This window comes from Bos grunniens, chromosome 9, assembly GCF_055505025.1.
Source record: "Bos grunniens cultivar Pamir isolate PY7600 chromosome 9, Bosgru_T2T1.0, whole genome shotgun sequence".
Taxonomy (NCBI): domain Eukaryota; kingdom Metazoa; phylum Chordata; class Mammalia; order Artiodactyla; family Bovidae; genus Bos; species Bos grunniens.
Window position 1 is genome coordinate 34,324,880 of NC_141173.1, and position 20,636 is coordinate 34,345,515.

Here is a 20,636-nt window from a genome sequence, read left to right on the forward strand (position 1 = left end):
GTTGGTATACTGTATTGGTGTTTTTCTTTCTGGCTTACTTCACTCTGTATAATAGGCTCCAGTTTCATCCACCTCATTAGAACTGATTCAAATGTATTCTTTTTAATGGCTGAATAATACTCCATTGTGTATATGTTCCACAGCTTTCTTATCCATTCATCTGCTGATGGACATCTAGGTTGATTCCATGTCCTGGCTATTATAAACAGTGCTGCGATGAACATTGGGGTACATGTGTCTCTTTCAATTCTGGTTTCCTCAGTGTGTATGCCCAGCAGTGGGATTGCTGGGTCATAAGGCAGTTGTATTTCCAGTTTTTTAAGGAATCTCCACAGTTCTCCATAGTGGCTGTACTAGTTTGCATTCCCACCAACAGTGTAAGAGGGTTCCCTTTTCTCCACACCCTCTCCAGCATTTATTGCTTGTAGACTTTTGGATCACAGCCATTCTGACTGGCGTGAAATGGTACCTCATAGTGGTTTTGATTTGCATTTCTCTGATAATGAGTGATGTTGAGCATCTTTTCATGTGTTTGTTAGCCATCTGTATGTCTTCTTTGGAGAAATGTCTATTTAGTTCTTTGGCCCATTTTTTGATTGGGTCGTTTATTTTTCTGGAATTGAGCTGTAGGAGTTGCTTGTATATTTTTGAGATTAGTTGTTTGTCAGTTGCTTCATTTGCTGTTATTTTCTCCCATTTTGAAGGCTGTCTTTTCACCTTACTTATAGTTTCCTTTGTTGTGCAGAAGCTTTTAATTTTAATTAGGTCCCATTTGTTTATTTTTGCTTTGATTTCCAATATTCTGGGAGGTGGGTCATAGAGGATCCTGCTGTGATGTATGTTGGAAAGTGTTTCGCCTATGTTCTCCTCTATGTTCGCCTATGTTCTCTTATGGTCTTACGTTTAGATCTTTAATCCATTTTGAGTTTATTTTTGTGTAGGGTGTTAGAAAGTGTTCTAGTTTCATTCTTTTACAAGTGGTTGACCAGTTTTCCCAGCACCACTTGTTAAAGAGATGATTTAAAACTTTATAATGATATGTTTCCAATTATTACCCTCCACTCTTTGTGCTCTTATTGTCATATATTTTACTTTTACCTATACTATAAAATCCATGTTTATTACTATTTTTAGTTTAAACAGCCAATAGTTTTTAACTTCAAGGAAACAGTTACATATCTCAAAATAAAATAAGGACAAAAAGTCATTAGAGAACAGCAGTCAGAGGGAGAATTTAGAGGTCATTTTATTTCATAGATGAGGACATTGAAACAGAGATGTGTATAAATTTGCTGACTGTCACACAGTAAATTGGAGAGGTAGTCAGGAAAAGGTTAAAGTAAAGCAAAAGGTCCTGCTCTAGGGCAGAGATTTCTAATACTGGGTTCTTGGACCCCCATTCATGGCTGGCATTAGGATGTGTGTGAGTGCTTGGAAGCTGAGCATCCATCATTTCATCAAATTTTCAAGAGAGTCTAATCTTACAAAGGCCAAAAGTTCCTGTTCTATGAATACAATTTCAAGATTACTTTTAGATTAAAAAATACTTTTGTTTGGTTTATGGAAAAATTCTTAATCATAGAGAATATGAAAAAGGAATATGTATACATATATAAATATATAATGGAGTGTATATGTGTGTGTGTATATATATATGTATATATGTATATAAAGGTGTATGTATCCTCAGTCACTCAGTTGTGTAAAACTCTTTGTGACCCCATGGACTATAGCCTGCCAGGCTCCTCTGTCCTGGAATTCTCCAGGCAAGAATACTGGAGTGGGTAGCCATTCCCTTCTCCAGGGGATATTCCCAACTCAGGAATCGAACCCAGGTCTCCTGCATTGCAGGCAGACTTTTGCCATCTGAGCCACCAGGAAGCTATATATATATATATGTATATGTATACCTATAATGCATATAAGCGTATACAGAGCAATCTGATTAATCATTTATTTTATATCAGCTATAACGTATAGCTCTAGCTAGTTTCCCAGTTGTGAACCATAGAAAACTGGCTGTTCCTTTTCCTAGAAATTGTGAAGTACTGGCAGTCTGATTATCAAAAGAATCTGTCTGTGTGATACAGACAGTGCTCAAATGACAGTGTCCTGAAGGATCACGATTCTCTGTACGCGTCTGCACATCTCTGAGGACAATCTAACTGGCGTTGTTTGAGAGTCCTGCTCTCAAGTGTCCAGAAAATCAATACTGTTGGATTCAGCAGATAAGAGAAGGGAGTTTCTCCTTTAAAAATGCATTTCTTTGTCTCAAGGTTAATTTTCCTTGTATGCATGCCCAATGGAGTGCAGCAGATCTTGACAAGGTTATACAAATGACAGGCATTTTGCCCTCCAAGTAAGTGTTGCCTTTTTATCACACCAGAAAAAAGAGTGGTAGATAAAGATAGGAATTCCAGAACCATCTTACAAGCAGAAAATTTTCCCTAATTTAAAACCAAAATTCTTTCTTCGGCATTTCAAGTTCCTTACCTCTAGTCTAGATCATCACTGCCCAATACAAATAATGTGAGCTACATACATAATTATAAACTTCCTAGTTGCTTCATTTTAAAAAGTAAAAACATAGGTAAATTATTAATGAGATATTTGCATTTTTTTCACATTAATTCTAATTAATAGCCTGGGTGTATTTTACAGACATAACACATCTCAATTTGCACACTAAATTTTTATAGGAAATATTTGATCTGCAGTTAGATTTTATAAAATTTACAGTTGAAAAAGTTGATTTGTGTACCCAAGTTTTTCCAAAATACTTAAAAGTTTTCTAGTAAATCATATATATATTTATAATATATAAATAAAATATTAGCTTAAAATTTTAACCTAGGTTAACTAAGATTAAATAACATAAAAATTCAGTTCCTTAATTTTGGTAGCTAAGGGCTCAGTAGTCACCTGTAGCCTACCTTATTGAACAGTGTAATTCTAGCATACAGTAGAGATGAGATTGGGCTTCCCTGGTGGCTCAGTGGTAAAGAATTCACCTGCCAATTCAGGAGACACAGGTTTGATCTCTGGGTCAGAAAGATTGCCTGGAGAAGGAAATGGCAACCCACTCCAATATTCTTGCCTGGAGAAATCCCATGGACAGAGAAACCTGGTAGGCTGCAATCCATGGAGTCACAAAGAGTCAGATGTGACTTAGTGACTAAGCAACAATAAAGATGAGATTAGCTGTTTACTGTCTTTCAGCATACTCTGAACTTGATGACAACTGTAAGTGGCTTTTCAGACTGTTCTTCCCTCTGCTATGTACAACCATTCCCTTTGGTTTATTAAATAATGAATCTATTATCAGTATAACACCATATCTGTCTTGGAGGTTAAAAAGAGTGCATCTGTCATAAAAGTTCAGGCATATTTAGTCATGTCAGAACTGAGTATATTGCTCTAAAGTTGCCTATGCCTTGCTGTTCTCTCTGAATAAAATGGTCCCCAAACTTGCTTCTCTTGGTTACTTTGTGTTCAGACTGCATGGCTCAGCTTAAACATGGTTTTCTCTAAGACAGGCTTTCTCTGACCAGACCAGCCCATTCTGCCTTTCCATTTAAAGTGTCATTCAGTGATGTAGTTATTTGCTTCTTACCTGCCTGTTCTACTAGGCTGTATATTCTAGGAGGGCAGGAATTGCATTTGTCTTATTTACCACTGTATTCCTAGTGGCCACCACAGAACTGGCACCCAACACTTGCTGAATAAATGAGTAAACCTCCAGTAGAGTAACCTCAGCTGACCTCTATACGTATCTCATGCTTCATGGAAGGATTTACCTTTTAGTGATTTTTTTTGTTGAGCTTAGATTTAAATCCAGCTTTACCTGTTGCTGTGGACTGAAGGGTTTGAGGTACTGACTTCCTGCAAGTGAGGAGGTTGTGCTGAAATTGTGATGAACACCAGATGTCAAGAATTTTTAGATTGGCCCAGAAGATACTCACAGAATAAAAGTCTTCAGCTGGGCATGAGGGGCAATCCCAGCCAATGACAATTAAGGGATTTCCAGTCTCAGCCTGCAGGGAAGTCTCTGTCCTGGAGACTGTTTTGGGAATGCTGAATAAACCACTTGTGAACAAGGCTAACAGGAACAGATCTGTAGGATCTAGGCTGCAGCAGCCCTGTGCACGGTCCAGAAGTGCCGGCCTTCTCAGGTCAAGTGCATCCTGCTTGGTGAGTTTCCTTCTATATGGAATTTGGTTTTATATATTTCACCAAGAGATATACTGGAAAGGTCTCATGAGAAGTGGAAACAAGAAAGTGTAAAATTAGAAGAGGTGCAAGTCCAAAAGGCAAGCCAGGTGCTGTCTTCACATCTGAATCGGTATGAATAACGAATCTTTTACAAGAAAAAGAACTATGGGAATAGTATGCGTGAATGTAGTTTCTCTTTATAAGGCTCACAACTCCCAGGTCCTCTGAGGTAATTTCGGTTTTCTCGAGGAGGTATTATGAAACTCTCAAAACAAAACTTGTATTTATTTTTATTTTAAGTGCCATATTTTTCTAAAAGGGGAGTGTCAACACTTTAAAAGATTTAGAGAAATCATTTTTTTAAAATGAAATGACTACTCTAAAAGGCTGAGAATCCCTGAGGTAGTTATTATTGAGTACTAGAAAAGCGGAGTAATTAATACTAGAAAACCGGAGTAAACCAAGCAGATTTTTAAAGTAAAAATCATTATAAAATTCCTCATCATTGAGAAAAAACTTTAAAAGCAGTTTTAAATGACATTCTGTTTACTTGAATTCCCTGGTCTGAAACAGAGCATTTGGACTAAACTGTGGAAATTGGTAAGTATCAATGAAGCAACAGACAGTTGTGAATAGTATAAAGCGAAGGATCAAACAGCTTAGAATAAAGATTGGTGAGTAAATAGTATGACTAACCAAGAACAAGAGGAAGGCAGTGAGGAGAAACCAATCAGTGGGCTGTGCCTTCGATGTGGGGTTATTACGAAAAATCATGAGGATTTATTAAGATCTGTGTAACACTTGCTATTGCAATATCACGTTCGTAAGGAAAGCCCTGGAAAATCTACTTTAGGAATACTTCCTGAAAAAAATGCAAAAAGTCAACTTTACATAGAATTAAGAATAACGAGAATTATTGTCGCAAAGTTTGTTCTCAAACACACACACTAAACAAACACACATTCTCTCCTCTTGAATTCTCTACTTGAATGTACCAACCCTTATCCCACTCCAGACACACACGCTAATTGGCGTCCTGTTTCAGCAGTGCTGGGGATACCACCATCACAGAATTCGCAGCCTGGAGCACCTCCGACATTTCCCAGAATGCACTGATGTACTACAGTGGTCGGCTGTTCTGGATCAATGGTTTTCGGATTATCACAGCTCAGGAAATCGGTCAGAGGACCAGCGTCTCTGTTTTGGAACCAGCCAAATTTAATCAGTTCACAATTGTTCAGACATCCCTCAAGCCTCTGCCAGGTACGATATTTTATTCCTGCTTACCCTCTCTTCTCCATACTTTCTGTTAAATAAATTTTAAGGTTGGGTTTTTTTTTTTCCTTTAAAATTATGTTTTAAGAGGGAAAAAAAGCTTTAGTAGTTTCTGTTGATTTGCTTGCAGTCCTTTTAACTCCTAACCCAAATTTACAGCCTGAAACAGTCAGAAAAGGATGATTTTCAGAGTATATTAAAGGAAAGAAAAATTTTATTTTGGTTCTAATTATCAGTGATTTTTATTAATATTCCATGTGTCTGCAATAATTGATAATCCCCCCCTTTTTTTTCTCTCTGTTCTTTCTTTCATCCCATAGGGAACTTTTCCTTTACCCCTAAGGTTATCCCAGATGCCATTCCAGAGTCTTCATTTATGATTGAAGGAAATGCTTCGAGATTTCACATCCTCTGGAATGCTCCCCCAGCAGTGGATTGGGGCATCATTTTCTACAGTGTGGAATTTAGTGCTCATTCTAAGGTATGGCATTGGTTCTAGTAACTTCTAGTTTTCAAACAGACTGTACCATCTTCATCAGGCCTGCCTATACTGATTTGCACTTTCTTAGCTGAGTCCATCTCCCTCGCTGTTCTGTAGCATTTGGTTATAAAGATTACTCCTGAGCATTCTGTTTTACAGCTTGTCTCTGATTGCTGTATGGTTAGTGTTAACCATTCGTGTGTTACATACACTAGTGTTGTGGAACAACATGGACTGACCAACATTAGCATTTCCAAAACTGCAAGGTTAACTTTCATGTGGACCAAAGTTTAAAGATTGTAATTTGGAAAAAAAAAAGGTTATGATTCTCTTCCTAAGAAAATAATATTTTGTGCTTCTATTTTAGCTCCTGGCTAGTGAACAACAATCTAAACCTGGATTTACTGTGGAAGGGCTGGAGCCCTACGCCTTATTTAATCTCTCTGTCATTCCGTATACCTATTGGGGAAAGGGTCCCAAAACATCTCTATCACTCCGAACACCCGAAACAGGTACAGGGGCTAAAATCTCTTTTTAGAAAAGGTAAAATCTTGCTTTCCATGATCTAGAATGGATAATTAATCATTTTTAACAATAATTTTTAGTTTTGTGTAGATGTATTTAGATTCAATACTCTTTCAGTGACTTTTTGGGGATTAGAATAGCACAATTAAATCTGCATAATTCATTTCAAAATAATATTTCAGATTCCTTAAAGACTGTTTCACTTGACTGTGATGATGTATGTATGTAATGCAGAAATATTAAAATTTCAGGTTATTTGTAAAATGCTTCATAGGACAAAGGGGATTTAAGAATGTAAAAATTTCCTGGAAAGCAGGTTTACCAGGAAGTGTTCTTACAGATGGTAATTCAGAATCTTCTGTAGGTGAACAACCGATGTCTAAACTTTTAAAAAAATGTTTTTCTTTGGAATATATTTTTAAAAAGAAAATTAGCTACATCTTTACATGTGTATATCACTTAAAAATGTACAAAGTACATTTATATGTATCATTTCTTTATTAAACATTTATTACATCCCTATCATGTGTCAGAAACATCATTGTATCATTTATTTGATCCTTACATAGCTCTGCTGTAGGTAGAACAGGTGTTATTATCTCTGTTATGCTAAGAGATAACAATCTCTTAGCAGGTTATTATGTTATGTTAAGCCTAGAAGTTGCCCCATGTAAGAGTTGGTAAGTGGCGGGGCTGGGGCTTACTCTGAACTTTTCACTCTAGTTTCTTCAAATCTCCATTCAGTCATTTTTGTAAACATTGGCAAATGATCATATCATGTTAATTTAATTTATATAAACTTCCCAGCATGGGACCTGGCAGGCAGTAAGAGCTCAATAAACATAGAAATACATTTGCCATTGCATTTTTTTTTAACTGTTAAGATTTTATCAGCAGTATTTATTCATGAGTCTCATAACAGGAGCATAGTGGAACCTGGGCAGGTTCTGGAGCAGTTAGTGTTTGGATCCAGGTGTGCACTCTTTGAGATTGTCTTGGGATGTTAGCTTTGGTAGAATTCTTCTGTGGAAATGGACTTGACTGCATCCATCAGGGGATGCACTGAGAGCAACGGATCTTCAGTACTCAGGAATAAGGAAGAATGATACGATTTGGCACTTGCCTTGGGGGAAATTTATAATATAGTTGGAAATTATTCAAATTGACAAATATTTATTAAGGACTTACCATGTGCCGGTCCTCTACTAGATTTGGGGGGATTTAATAAGGATCAAGAAAAGGTGCTTTCTCTCTTTCTCTGATGAAGCTCATAAAACAGTTATGAGTTCTGGGGATCAATGTACATCATGGTAACTGTAGTCAACAATACTGTATCATATACCTGAAAGTTGCTAAGAGAGTAGATAGTAAATATTATTGCCACATCAAACAATTATAATTATGTAAGTTGATGTGTTAATTGACCTTAATCATTTTGCAATATATATGTGTGTATCACACCATCACACTGTACGCCGTAAACCTAAACGTTATATGTCTATTGAAAGTATTAGTCACTCAGTCGTATATGACTCTTTGCAACCCCATGGACTCTAGCCTGCCAGGCTCTTCTGTCCATGCAATTCTCCAGGCAAGAATACTGCAGTGGGTGCCATTCCCTTCTCCAGGGGACTTTCCTGACTCAGGGATTGAATCTGGATCTCCTGTATTGCAGGAGATTCTTTACCACCTAGGAAAGAATTCTTTGCCACTGTCTGAGCCACCAGGGAAGCCTGTATATCAATTATATCTTAATAAAGCTGGGGGAAAAAGTTAAAAAAGAGAGAGAAAAACACAGATACTGCTAATAATAATAGAAATGAGACAGTGACAGTTGACTAGCAATAGCATAGAGTGAATAAACAAGCCACGAAACCTTCACCTCTATCAAGTGAAGCGTTCTTAAGAGAGGGCCATGCTTGTGGACTGGTGTGGCCAGGGAAAGCCTTCCTTCGGGGAGTGGAGACTTTAGCTGGGTTCTAAGGGATGAAGCAAGAAGAGGTTTATCCCATGTATGTACAATCTAAGAAGGCCTGGGGATTGGATAATGATGTGAGGGCTGAACATTAAGGAGCAGGGGATTGGAATGACAGACTGGGAGAAGACCCTGTGGGGGAATCCTGAGAAAGAAGAGGAATGTCTTGGATGGCATGACTTGGAAAACAGGCAGAAGAGTTTCTCTTGATTGACATACACACAGAGAGAGAAATTAATTAAAGGACTGTGAGAGGCTCAGTTGCTTGGTTTGGCTCTAGAATAAATGGCAACAGTCAAGCCATACTCTTAGAGAGGGTTCAAGATGAGATGACCTGGACCCAGGATATACTTTATTTTATACCCTGAACTGGCTAAAATCTAGGTAGAGATAGTGTCTTCCTTCCAATGGAGACTGCCATTTCCACCTCCAGAATGAGAGTAAATACTGTATTTTATAAGGAGAACTAGCCAGCTTCCATGTACACAAACACAGACTAGAAAGATGAGCCTCAATCATAGTAAGCAGGATTTGGGTTGGAGAAAAGGAAGACTAGCAGAAATATCAGGATAGGTTCCTGAAGAAATCTATGGCATATTCTCTCCAGAAGATCTTTAAGGACAAGATAGATGCACCTTAACTGTCTGGAATGAGAAATATTTATTACTATGTTGCTCCGTACCCTCATCGTGAGTGATAGAAGTTGACCTTATACTCTTTTCTGCCCTGTATCTCTGCTTTTCAGTTCCATCAGCACCAGAGAATCCCAGAATATTTATATTACCAAGTAAAAAACACCGTAACAAGAATGTAGTTGTGGTGGAATTTAGGTGGAATAAGCCTCAGCATGAAAATGGTGTGTTGACAAGATTCGAAATTTTCTACCAAATATCCAACCAAAACGACACAAACAAAACAGTTGAAGACTGGATTGCTGTCAATGTCACTCCCTCAGTGATGTCTTTTCAACTTGAGGGCATGAGTCCCGGGTACAGTGTTGCCTTCCAGGTACGAGAGTGAAAATTGGGATACGGGGGTCTTAGTGTAAACAGAGAGTGGATTAAAGGACCAGGTTAAGAAGTCTGCTCTGTTAATAACCTGATGTATGCTGTACTCACAGAGGTCAAGTGGGCAGCAAATATAAAGCAGGGAGAGGGTACAGCTAGGATAAAGGACATCCTGACACTTTCTTGCTTCCAGATTCAGAACAAATCATTATTTTTGGCTCCATCACTAAAGGCCATGTATCACGGTAGGTGCTTTTATATTGATTATCTCATTCGATCTTCACATCGTCTGTGAAGAAAAAGCCATGTCCCTGGGTGCATCGGTGAGGTACCAGAGCTTGTGGTTGGGAAGCAGTGTGCTGTTTGGTCTGGCTCCTAGAATCCTCTCCATCACCTCACATCACATCAATTCCTGGGAGGCATCCAACAAGTGGGGATGCCCTTACTTCCAGTTATCAAAGGAAATAAAAGCTGAGGGTCTAGGTAGTTGACATCTCACATTTTTCACCTGGCTGCTGAGAGAGAAGAAAGTGAAAGAGAGTAGGAGTCAAAAGGAAAAAGCTACTGCCACCTGTTTGGGCATTTTTAATTTAATATGACAAAGCTTTCCCCTTATGGTAGATGGCTTGATGATTTTTACATCTTCATTATGTATCAGACTAGTGACAAGGTTGTGCATATTTAGAGTTATTTTCCATCCTTTTGGGGAGAGTTTTAGAGATTTGTGATTTCCAGAAGATCTATTTAATTTTTATAAAATTTTAATTCAACAATTATTTTTATAATGGTTAACATATACTAATAAAAATTATACATAAAAGTGAGAGATAATACACATTCTTATTTGTTAAGAATTATGTGTGTTCCAATTAAACAAATATTCTGGTTAAGTGTACTTGCCTCTATGGTTTGTTGATGTTGTTTAGCCTCACAGTTGTGTCCGACTCGCTTGTGACCCTGTGGACTGTATCTCACCAGGCTTCTCTGTCCATGGGACATCCCAGGCGAGAATGCTGGAGTGGCTTGTCATTTCCTCCTCCAGGGGCTCTTCCCACGTCTCCAGCATTGGCAGGGAGATTCTTTACTGCTGAGCTATATGGTTATAGTTGTTCAGATCTCAGCACAGAACTTTGCAAAGTGACACACATGCATAGGCATGAGTTTTACTTGAATAGTCCAGTACAAAAGTGAAGCCTGCTTGATATATATAAAAATATGTGTATATAGACATGCACCACATTACACACACACACACACACACACCAGGGATAGATAGTAATAAATAGAATACAGTAGAATTGATTTAATAGAGGTATAATAAAAATGAACCAATATTTTGTTGATTGAGACAACCCTTGAGGATCTGTCTTTTCCAGGTCATCATTATGGACGGCAATTTTCTCATAGGCTATAGTACACAGGCAAGGTTTGGAAGTGGAAATAATTATTATATAATAAAAGACATTTAATAAAAATTGTTAAAAAATGTTGCTATTGGAATGCAATGTGGCGCAGTGGGAAGAAATGCACACAGGCCTCAGAAGACTTAGTTCTCATGCCAGTCCCTCCCTGTGTCCTTTTGGCTGGGTTACCTACCCTGATGAGGATCTTTGTCCAGTTTCTACTCTCAGTAGTTGTGGAGATGATCTATGTAAAAGTGGTTTGAAACACACTATTCATTTTCAAACATGAGGGTTAATTACTATTTTCTTTTCATAAATCCCCTTTTTAAAAAGTACAGGAAATTTAGTTATCTGAAACTTCATGTTGATTTCATGATAAGTGGAAGTTTACCATAATCTATATAGTTTTGTTTCTGTTAAATATTCCATGTAACTTAATTTTGGAAATAGCTAAAAACCTTTTTAAAAAACTTTAGATCTTCTGCAATAGAGATTTGTGCCATTACTTTGTACTTTTCTGGACAAAAAAGCCCTAGAAATCGTAGTTTAGGACAATATTTTTCCTCATAGTTTATTGCTGTATACTTAGATGTGACTAACTGAAACTATTCATAATGTATCCCATAACTCTGAAATGAAGCATTCAATAATTTATCAGTCTCGGAACTCAATTATTGTCACTCAGGACATTTCTGAAGGCACTGCTTTATATTCTTTTCTTTCTTTAGGTTCGAGTCTTCACATCCAAAGGACCTGGACCATTTTCTGACATAGTAAAGTCCAAAACATCAGGTATTTATTATCTGAAACCTGTACAAATGTTAATAACAATTAGTGATTTAATTATAAAATATCAATATTAATTTTTATAAAAGTATTAATAGTATATTAATTTTATATAATATAAATTTGATTTGATTATCAAATATTAATAACAATTAGTGATTTAATTATCAGGAACTTCCCTAATAGCTCTGGGTTTGATCCCTAGGGTTGGGAAGATCGCCTGGAGAAGGGAATGGTTACCCACTCCAGTATTCTGGCATGGAGAATTCCATGGACAGTCCATGGGGTCACAAAGAGTCAGGCACGACTGAGTGACTTTCACTTCACTCTCTCTCTAGTGATTTAAAAACATTTTGACCCTTAGTATTCTCAGGGATACCCACGTACTATCTCTGAGCTGAAATTAAAGTCAAACAAAGTAATCGACTTTTATCATCACCTAAGCTTAGAGTGCCTGGGCAGTCTCCACTGAAACAGGTATAGGTGTAATCCGTGAGTCCAGAGACTCATGGGTTTCAAAATGGTCTGATACTGAATCAAGGGGTTTTGCTAAAGTTCTTTTTCTCATACATATTATCTACATGTTTGTTTTTAGAAATTAACCCATTTCCATACCTCATAACTCTCGTTGACAACAAGATAGCTTTGTTAGATATGGATCGAAATCAGGTCGCATGGACGTTTTCGGCAGAAGGCGATGTCGGTGCCATGGGCTACACAGCTGATGATGCAGTGGGGTACTGTGCTCAGGGAGACTCCCTCTTCCTCCTCAGGATGGACAACCGGTCCAGCACTGAGGTATTTTGCTATGTAATTCCTTTGAACGAAAGTGGAGTATCTGCCTATCACACAAGCCTGTGATTAAAATGACTGGCCAGTGGTTGAGACATTAAGATTAGAATGGCTGAAAAAGACAGGTGTTGTACAATTATTTAGTTACAAATGATTTCAGGTTATATTTGGGGCAAATGTGATTCAGGCTTAATTTAGCAAACAGTGGGTTTAAGGCACTGTGTTACCTGAGATAGAGGTAAAAAAAAAAAAAAGTCACTGTCTTTGAGCAAATCCAGTCTTGTATTAGTCTAAGATAAGGAAGACAGGGTTGCATAGTGGTTAAGAGGGTGAGCTTTGAAATCTGACAAGCTAGAGTTTAATTCTTACTCTATTACATGCTAGATCTGTGACCGTCAGCAGTTTCTTTAACCACTGTGGTTGCATAGTCCCTCATCTTAGGGTGAAGATTAATGAGCTAAGCCTTGGAAGGCACTTGGCACAATGCCTGGCCTGTGGTAGGCATTCACTGAATTTAGCTAGTGGAGGGGCTAGGCAGAAGACTGTAAGTGCTGTGCCGAGGGCAGGATGCAATGGGACTGCAGAGAACGGATACTTAACCCAGGGTGGAATGGTCGTGATAGTGGCAGAGTGGAAAGACATCTTGGGTACAAAGATGATGTATCAGGTGAAAGTGGGGCATGGCTGAGAGATCAGCAAAGTCTGGGAAACCAGAGAGTCACAGCCTGTTTGGGGAGCTGTAAATAGAAGGAGGTCTTCCCTGGTGGCTCAGCAGTAGAGAATCCACCTGCAGTGCAGGAAACGGGTTTGATCCCTGGGTTGGGAAGATCCCCTGGAGAAGGAAATGGCAGCCCACTCCTGTATTCTTGCCTGAGAAATCCCACAGACAGAGGAGCCTGGCGGGCTACAGCCCATGGGGTGGCAAAAGAATTGAACATGATTTGGTGACTGCACAAGTAGAAGGAACTTGGAGTGGAGATGGAGGTGAGGGGGCACAGTGAAAGGCAGGTGTTAAAGCTGAAGAGGTGGGCAGGGGCCTGAATGTAATGGGCCTTCTTTACTGTGCTAAGGAGTTGAGTGTCAATTTTAAAGCCAGCATTAAGCTGTTCAAGACATTTAGTGGATTATTAATGCAATCGACTAGTGTTTCAGGAAGACCTCTTTGTTACCTGTCTCAATAACCTTAAAGAAGGTTAAGTCGGAGGCAGTCAGGAGGCTATCACAGAAATCCAGATGGGAAATGTTAAGCAGGAAATGAGAGACAATGAGTGAGAGAGGAGAGGATAAACTTGGAAGATATTTAAAATAGGACTAATTCACTATGGGTAGTAATGGGAGGAAGAAGTCAAGGGTGAATGACAGTTGTTAAGATTGTTCCTCAGATGAGTCTTGGAAATCCATAATAATATAAAATGCAGGAGAAAAGGAGATTTGGGGGTGGAGTGATGCATTCTGTTTCCTGGGATCATTCATTTGAAGATTTTCAGTAGGTAGTTTGATATTTGAATCAGTAACTCAATGAGCCATCTTGCCTGAAGATGTAGATTTGTAGCACTGGTCTGTGGATTACAGTTGAAGCCATGGTGATTGAAATTAACCACGTGTGAAAAGAGGTCCAGTGTTACAACGGTACACAATCCAGAGTTACCAAGATTTGATATTACAAAAGAGAAGTGCAGTTAATAAGTAATATGAATGTTTAAAAAAAGTCATCAGATTTGAGGGAAATGACCACTATCTTCTTGATTGTGCTTACTACCTGTTGTTAAGATTTTCAGAGATGCACTGGTTTTCAATATCACATTTATTACAATTGACTGGATTTCAAGGCACCTCTACTTTGTGCTGAAAGAATCACAGAACAGAATGCAAATATTTGATATGGATCTTGAGAACAAGGTGAAATATCCCAGGAAGCTGAAAGTTTGCAACAGAAATTCAACAATAACTTCTTTTTCTGTGTATCCTTTTTTAAGGTATGTGAAGTGTATCTGTTTCTATCGTGATGAAATAGACATAAACATATTTAATGTGATATCTTTGGTTTAATATCAGAGTCAATGATGGGACAATAAGATGCTTAATGTTCTTGATGTTAACTTACAGTAAGTAATTCTATGTATGAATAATGAGCCCATAACCACCAATATATAAAATTAATCCATACTGAGAACTACCAGCAGGAAACTGGAGTGTATTTTTAATCCAGTGAATTTAATAAATACCCCCAGTTGGTAAGGACGGGAAGGGGATTGAGACAGTGGTAGGAAATGAGCAGGAGATAGGCAGTTTGTTTTGCACAGTAAATGATATTCTGGGCTCATTTGTCTTTAATTAATGTCTTCATTAGATGAATTTTAAGACCTCCATTCAGCACCCGAAGGGAAGTTTTTCAGGCTGCTTATGTTTGTGCCATTACCATGGTTATAGTCTGTCTTGAAACTAGATTGGTAACTAGTATTAAGAAGTAGAAACAAACTTAAGAGAGGAATGGCGATGGTGTTGATGCAAAGTATGCAAATATATTTCATATTTAGAGCCTTTAACGAACCATTTAATACAATACCTAAGATCATTAAGGCTTCCCTGGTGACTCAGACGGTAAAGAATTCACCTGCAATTCAGAAGATACAGGTCCGATCCCTGGGAAGATCCCCTGGACGAGGGAATGGCTATTCACTGCAGTATTGTTGCCTGGAGAATTCCATGGATGGAGGAGCCTGATAGGCTACAGTCCATGGGGCCACAAAGAGTCGGACACAAATGAGGGACTAACACACACTTATAAGGCCATTATAGTCCAAGGCTTTTGTTGTAAACACATTTATTGAGAAATTGTTGGAAAATGCTACATACTGGACTTCATGTGACCTTTTCCATCAGAAAGTTTTTGAGCACTGAGACATGTCCTCTCTAGAGGTGGCATTTGTTCCCACAGTCATTAGAAATGATTTCTCTTCATTAGAAAGTGATATGTGTGATGGTAGGTTTAACTGATTAAATTGGAGGGTCTTTTTTTCCCCCAATAGTCGCCTATATTGGACAGAAGTTTTTGATTCTGGATCTCAGATGTTCTACTACAGTATTATCAACCAGACTGTGCACCGAATTCTGCAACCCCCAGTCATAAACCATCCAAACGGAAGCCAATGTTCTTGCAACGTGACTGAATCTGAGTTGAGTGGAGCAATGACTATTGACACCTCTGACCTAAAGAAACCACAGATATACTTTGTCAGAGGTCTAGAGATTTGGGCAACAGATCTAGAAGCATGTCAGTGTTGGCAAGTTATCATCCTGCCTGTTCCACTTGGTAAGACACTTGTGTGTATGTAGATCTTCACTGGCGATGGGAAACCTTCCTATCCCATTAAAAAGGGGTTACATTCAACATATACCCAAATGGATATATATATATATACACATACAAATAATAGAATGATGCTAAAGCTGAAACTCCAGTACTTTGGCCACCTCATGCGAAGAGTTGACTCATTGGAAAAGACTCTGATGCTGAGAGGGATTGGGGGCAGGAGGAGAAGGGGACGACAGAGGATGAGATGGCTGGATGGCATCACTGACTCGATGGACGTGAGTCTCAGTGAACTCCGGGAGTTGGTGATGGACAGGGAGGCCTGGCGTGCTGCGATTCATGAGGTCGCAAAGAGTCGGACATGACTGATCTGATCTGATCTTATCTGATGGTATTTCCTCCAAACCATGCCAAATGTTTTTGTGGTCTTCAAGTTGTGTTCAGGCAAATTGTACATAGGCATTCGCATGATTTTCTGGAGCGGTAGGAAACCTTTTTCTTCTTGTCATTTTACAGTTAACAGAACTATTAATACAACTTATTGAGCTCAATTACATATTCTAAACAGGTTACTAAATGCATTATTGCATTTGATCTTCAAAATACTTCAGTGAAGTAGATATTAATATATGCGTTTTACAGATAAGGAAACTGAGGCTGAGAAAGGTAATGTCACATGTCGGTAGGGTTACAATTAATACAGGAGCTGGTGTTTGAAACTGGGCTTAACTACAGCATCCCTGATCTTCCTACCAGTACTTCACTTCCATGTTGATGATCTCATTGCCTCCACATTTAGTGTGACTTGGTCAATATTTGACAGGTCTATTTGCTGAAATTCACAAGCTTATGGAGGAAATATTTTAAAGTCATTTGGTAGTCTCCTAATTAGGAGTACTTGTAAAATTTTAAAAAATACACTAAACATCCCCATATATTCTTAAGGCTCTAGTCCTCACCATCCAATATAGTAATCGCTCATCACATGTGGTGATTTAAGTTTAAATTAATTAAAATTAAATTCTAAATTTAATTCCTCAGCCATACTAGTCACATTTTAAATGTTCAAAACCCATTAAGTGGCTAATGGTTACTGTATTGGGCCTCATAGATATAAAATATTTCCATCACCAAAAGTGCTATTGGGCATTTTGAAACTGCAAATGTGTGTGTGTGTCTGTGTAGTATAACTGAATGTATGGTTTTGTTGACATGTCCCAGAGCATTCTAGAAACAATTGCAATGTACTTTCAGTGGGCTTCAGATTAGAGATAATGTTTTGAACTTCTCTTACTAGGAGGATAACTACTTCTGTTGAGTCTGTGACAAAAGATTCACAAAGACACTCACAAAGACTCACAAAGATATAAAGACTCCTTGGTCAAACTTTAATTCCTTTTTTTCGTCTGTGCCTCGTGACCTGCTGGACCTTAATTCCTGCACCAGGAGTCCAGCCAGTGCTTCATGCTGTAGAGCATGGAGTCCAGGGTCTTAACCACCAGACCACCAGGGAAGTCCCTGATTAAACTTCAGTTCCGCTCTTGTGAGGAGTGTGAATAAACTAAGCCTCACACTTGACCTAGCACGTCCATCCTTGCTGAGTCCAAGAAGCTTGCCAAATCAGTTTAGAGAGAATCCCTCCCACTCAGTATCTGACTCAATTCTTTATCCCCCACTGTTGATGTTCTTGGCTTGCCTTTAGCAAAAATCCTAGTGGGCCAGTTTAGCAGGAATTCCCCGCCCTGGCCCCTTGATGTTTCCCCTCCTTGTTGGCCACTGCTCCCAGTCATCATTGTTGTATTTGAATTGTGCACATCTCCCTCCCCATTGCAATATTACAACAGCCTTGATTAAAGTCTTCCTGACCATTTAAACAAGTGTCAGAATAACTTTCCTTATCATCTGATACACAAGAATTATCTAACGGGCCTTTATCTTATAGAACTAGTCAGTCTTTCATGAAGCCACAATTGAAAGCCATAATCCCAAAATTGGAAAATTAGAATGACTTTAGAGATCATTTAGCTGACATAATATTGGAAGGAATCTCCTTTACAAAAACAGCCTTGAGCTCTTGTTTATAAAGCATTTACTACCTTATAAAGAGATCTGTTTAATTTTTGTGCAATTCTAAATATTATATATTTTTCTTATGTTTAACCAAAGTTTTCTCCCATTCCTCTATTCACTGACCTGAATTCTGACCTTTAAATTTACAAAGAATAAGTCAGTCACTTTCCACATGATAGCCACTTAACTGTACAAACAGCTGTCATAGCCCATGCTAAGCAGTTCCTTTAGAGGAAAAAATTCAAGTATCTATAAATACTCCTTAGGCAGTGTGGCTTCTAGATCTTTCTTTGCCCTGGTCACCCTCCTGAGATTTTACTCTAGCTGCTTAATCCTCTTAAATGTTGCCCCATAATAACTCACTGAACTTTGAATGTGTTTTGGTCAGCGCAGAGGACCTCTGACTACCCAGGTCTTCTTTTTGCTGCAGCTGAAAGTGACATTAGGCCTTTGAGCTGCCTGCCATTTGAAGAACTCATGGCCTTCTTTATGTTTTAATGATTATTAAGCCAGATTTCTTTCATTCCTAATTTACAGACTTAATTTTAACCTTGAATTTAGGATGTTTTATTTGTTATTAAATGCTATTAAATTTCCATCCATTTCATGATTCTGCTGTGATATTTTTGATTGGTAAGCCAAACACTGAATGCACTAGCAACAGTATGATTCATGTAATATCTGCAAACTTGATAAATATGTTTGTTCTGCATTCATTCTCAATTATTGATAAAAATATTGAGCAAGGCATTGAGTCCTGAGCCTCTTCTCTTACCTCCCTTCAGTCAGTGTTGTTTGATGTGAAATGACACAGTTCAGTTCAGTCACTCAGTCGTGTCCCACTCTTTGCGACCCCATGAATCGCAGCACGCCAGGCTTCCCTGTCCATCACCAACTCCCGGAGTTCACTCAAACTCATGTTCATCAAGTCGGTGATGCCATCCAGCCATCTCATCCTCTGTCGTCCCCTTCTCCTCCTGCCCCCAATCCCTCCCAGCATCAGGGTCTTTTCCAATGAGTCAACTCTTTGCATGAGGTGGCCAAAATATTGGAGTTTCAGCTTCAGCATCAGTCCTTCCAATGAACACCCAGGACTGATCTCCTTTAGCATGGACTGGTTGGATCTCCTTGCAGTCCAAGGGTCTGTCAAGAGTCCTCTCCAACACCACAGTTCAAAAGCATCAATTCTTCGGCACTCAGCTTTCTTCACAGTCCAGCTCTCACATCCATACATGACCACTGGAAAAACAATAGCCTTGACTAGATGGACCTTTGTTGGCAAAGTAATATCTCTGCTTTTCAATATGTTATCTAGGTTGGTCATAACTTTCCTTCCAAGGAGTAAGCATCTTTTAATTTCATGGCTGCAGTCACCATCTGTAGTGATTTTGGAGCCCCCCAAAATAAAGTCTGACACTGTTTCCACTGTTTCCCCATGAAGTGATGGGACCAGATGCCATGATCTTCGTTTTCTGAATGTTGAGCTTTAAGCCAACTTTTTCACTCTCCACTTTCACTTTCATCAAGAGGCTTTTGAGTTCCTCTTCACTTTCTGCCATAAGGGTGGTGTCATCTGCATATCTGAGGTGATTGATATTTCTCCTGGCAATCTTGATTCCAGCTTGTGTTTCTTCCAGTCCAGCGTTTCTCATGATGTACTCTGCATAGAAGTTAAATAAGCAAGGTGACAATATACAGCCTTGACGTACTCCTTTTCCTATTTGGAACCAGTCTGTTGTTCCATGTCCAGTTCTAACTGTTACTTCCTGACCTGCATACAGGTTTCTCATGAGGCAGGTCAGGTGGTCTGGTATTCCCATCTCTTTCAGAATTTTCCACAGTTTCTTGTGATCGACACATTCAAAGGCTTTGGCATAGTCAATAAAGCAGAAATAGATGTTTTTCTGGAACTCTCTTGCTTTTTCGATGATCCACAAGTGAGTTTTAAATACTGGTTCTGTCCTTGGATAACTTTGTAGCCTTGAGGGGATTATTTCACCCCTCCAAGCCTCAGTTTCCTAATTACAAAATTAGACTAATAATAATAGTATTTGCTTTGATATGGCTTGATATGGCAAGTTGGCTTGATATGGCACTACGATGAGAAAATATCTGGAAAATGCTTAGGCTAAAAACTCAAAATTATTTTTTATACTGAAATAATACTTTCAAAATTGATCAGAAAAAAGATTTCATATATTGCTTAGAGCAGAAAATGTCAGCTATGTATTGTGTTCTTTACGTTCTTTCTTTCACTTATGTTTTTCATCAGCAGGAAAAATGCTTGTTAGCTTGACTGTGGATGGAGAATTTCTATATTGGATCTCCAAAGTAGAGGACAGCACACAGATTTATCAAGCAAAGAAAAGCGATGGGGCCATCCTTTCCCAGGTGGAAGCCCCAAGGAGTAAACATATTTTGGTTTACAGTTCAGTTCTACAGCCTTTTCCAGGTAGGAAAGTCACATTTTTTTATAAGCTTGTTCTCCCAGTTTAGGGTCAGGAAAATCTCATAATGTCTCCTCCTCCAGGGCAGTCCTTCCGGCTCATCACTGTGCTCTCAGCATTGCTCCAAATGGTCAGGGTTTGGTGCACACAGCAATCGCTATTTGCCTGGGTCACAGTTTATCTCTATGTGTACTCGTGGCTTGGGCTGTGGCAGACCACTTTAGATGTGGGAAATCCTTGGCCTGTCAATCTCTCTGTTCTCTTTCTCTTCTCAATCACATAACTTCCCTTCTTTTTGTCTTGTGTCTCCCCTGATGGTATTTTAGACTTCCCAGTGGTGTCAGAAAGCT

General features: G+C 38.7%; 1 protein-coding gene across 10 annotated transcripts in view; it reads left to right on the top strand.

Annotated features, from left to right (window-relative positions):
* The window catches only part of ROS1 (ROS proto-oncogene 1, receptor tyrosine kinase), a 129,751-nt gene that overhangs the window by 61,937 nt on the left and 47,178 nt on the right, over positions 1-20,636 (top strand). For 4 of the 10 annotated variants that reach the window (XM_086317161.1, XM_086317156.1, XM_086317160.1 and 1 more), the window contains 9 exons: positions 5,258-5,475; positions 5,808-5,968; positions 6,336-6,480; positions 9,214-9,476; positions 11,607-11,670; positions 12,260-12,462; positions 14,227-14,432; positions 15,486-15,769; positions 20,112-20,291. In XM_086317161.1, coding sequence (XP_086173287.1) covers positions 5,258-5,475; positions 5,808-5,968; positions 6,336-6,480; positions 9,214-9,476; positions 11,607-11,670; positions 12,260-12,462; positions 14,227-14,432; positions 15,486-15,769; positions 20,112-20,291 — 1,724 coding nt within the window. The remainder of the gene's footprint in view (positions 1-5,257; positions 5,476-5,807; positions 5,969-6,335; positions 6,481-9,213; positions 9,477-11,606; positions 11,671-12,259; positions 12,463-14,226; positions 14,433-15,485; positions 15,770-20,111; positions 20,292-20,636) is intronic. The other 6 variants (XM_086317154.1, XM_086317155.1, XM_086317157.1 and 3 more) reach the window with 3 other exon arrangements.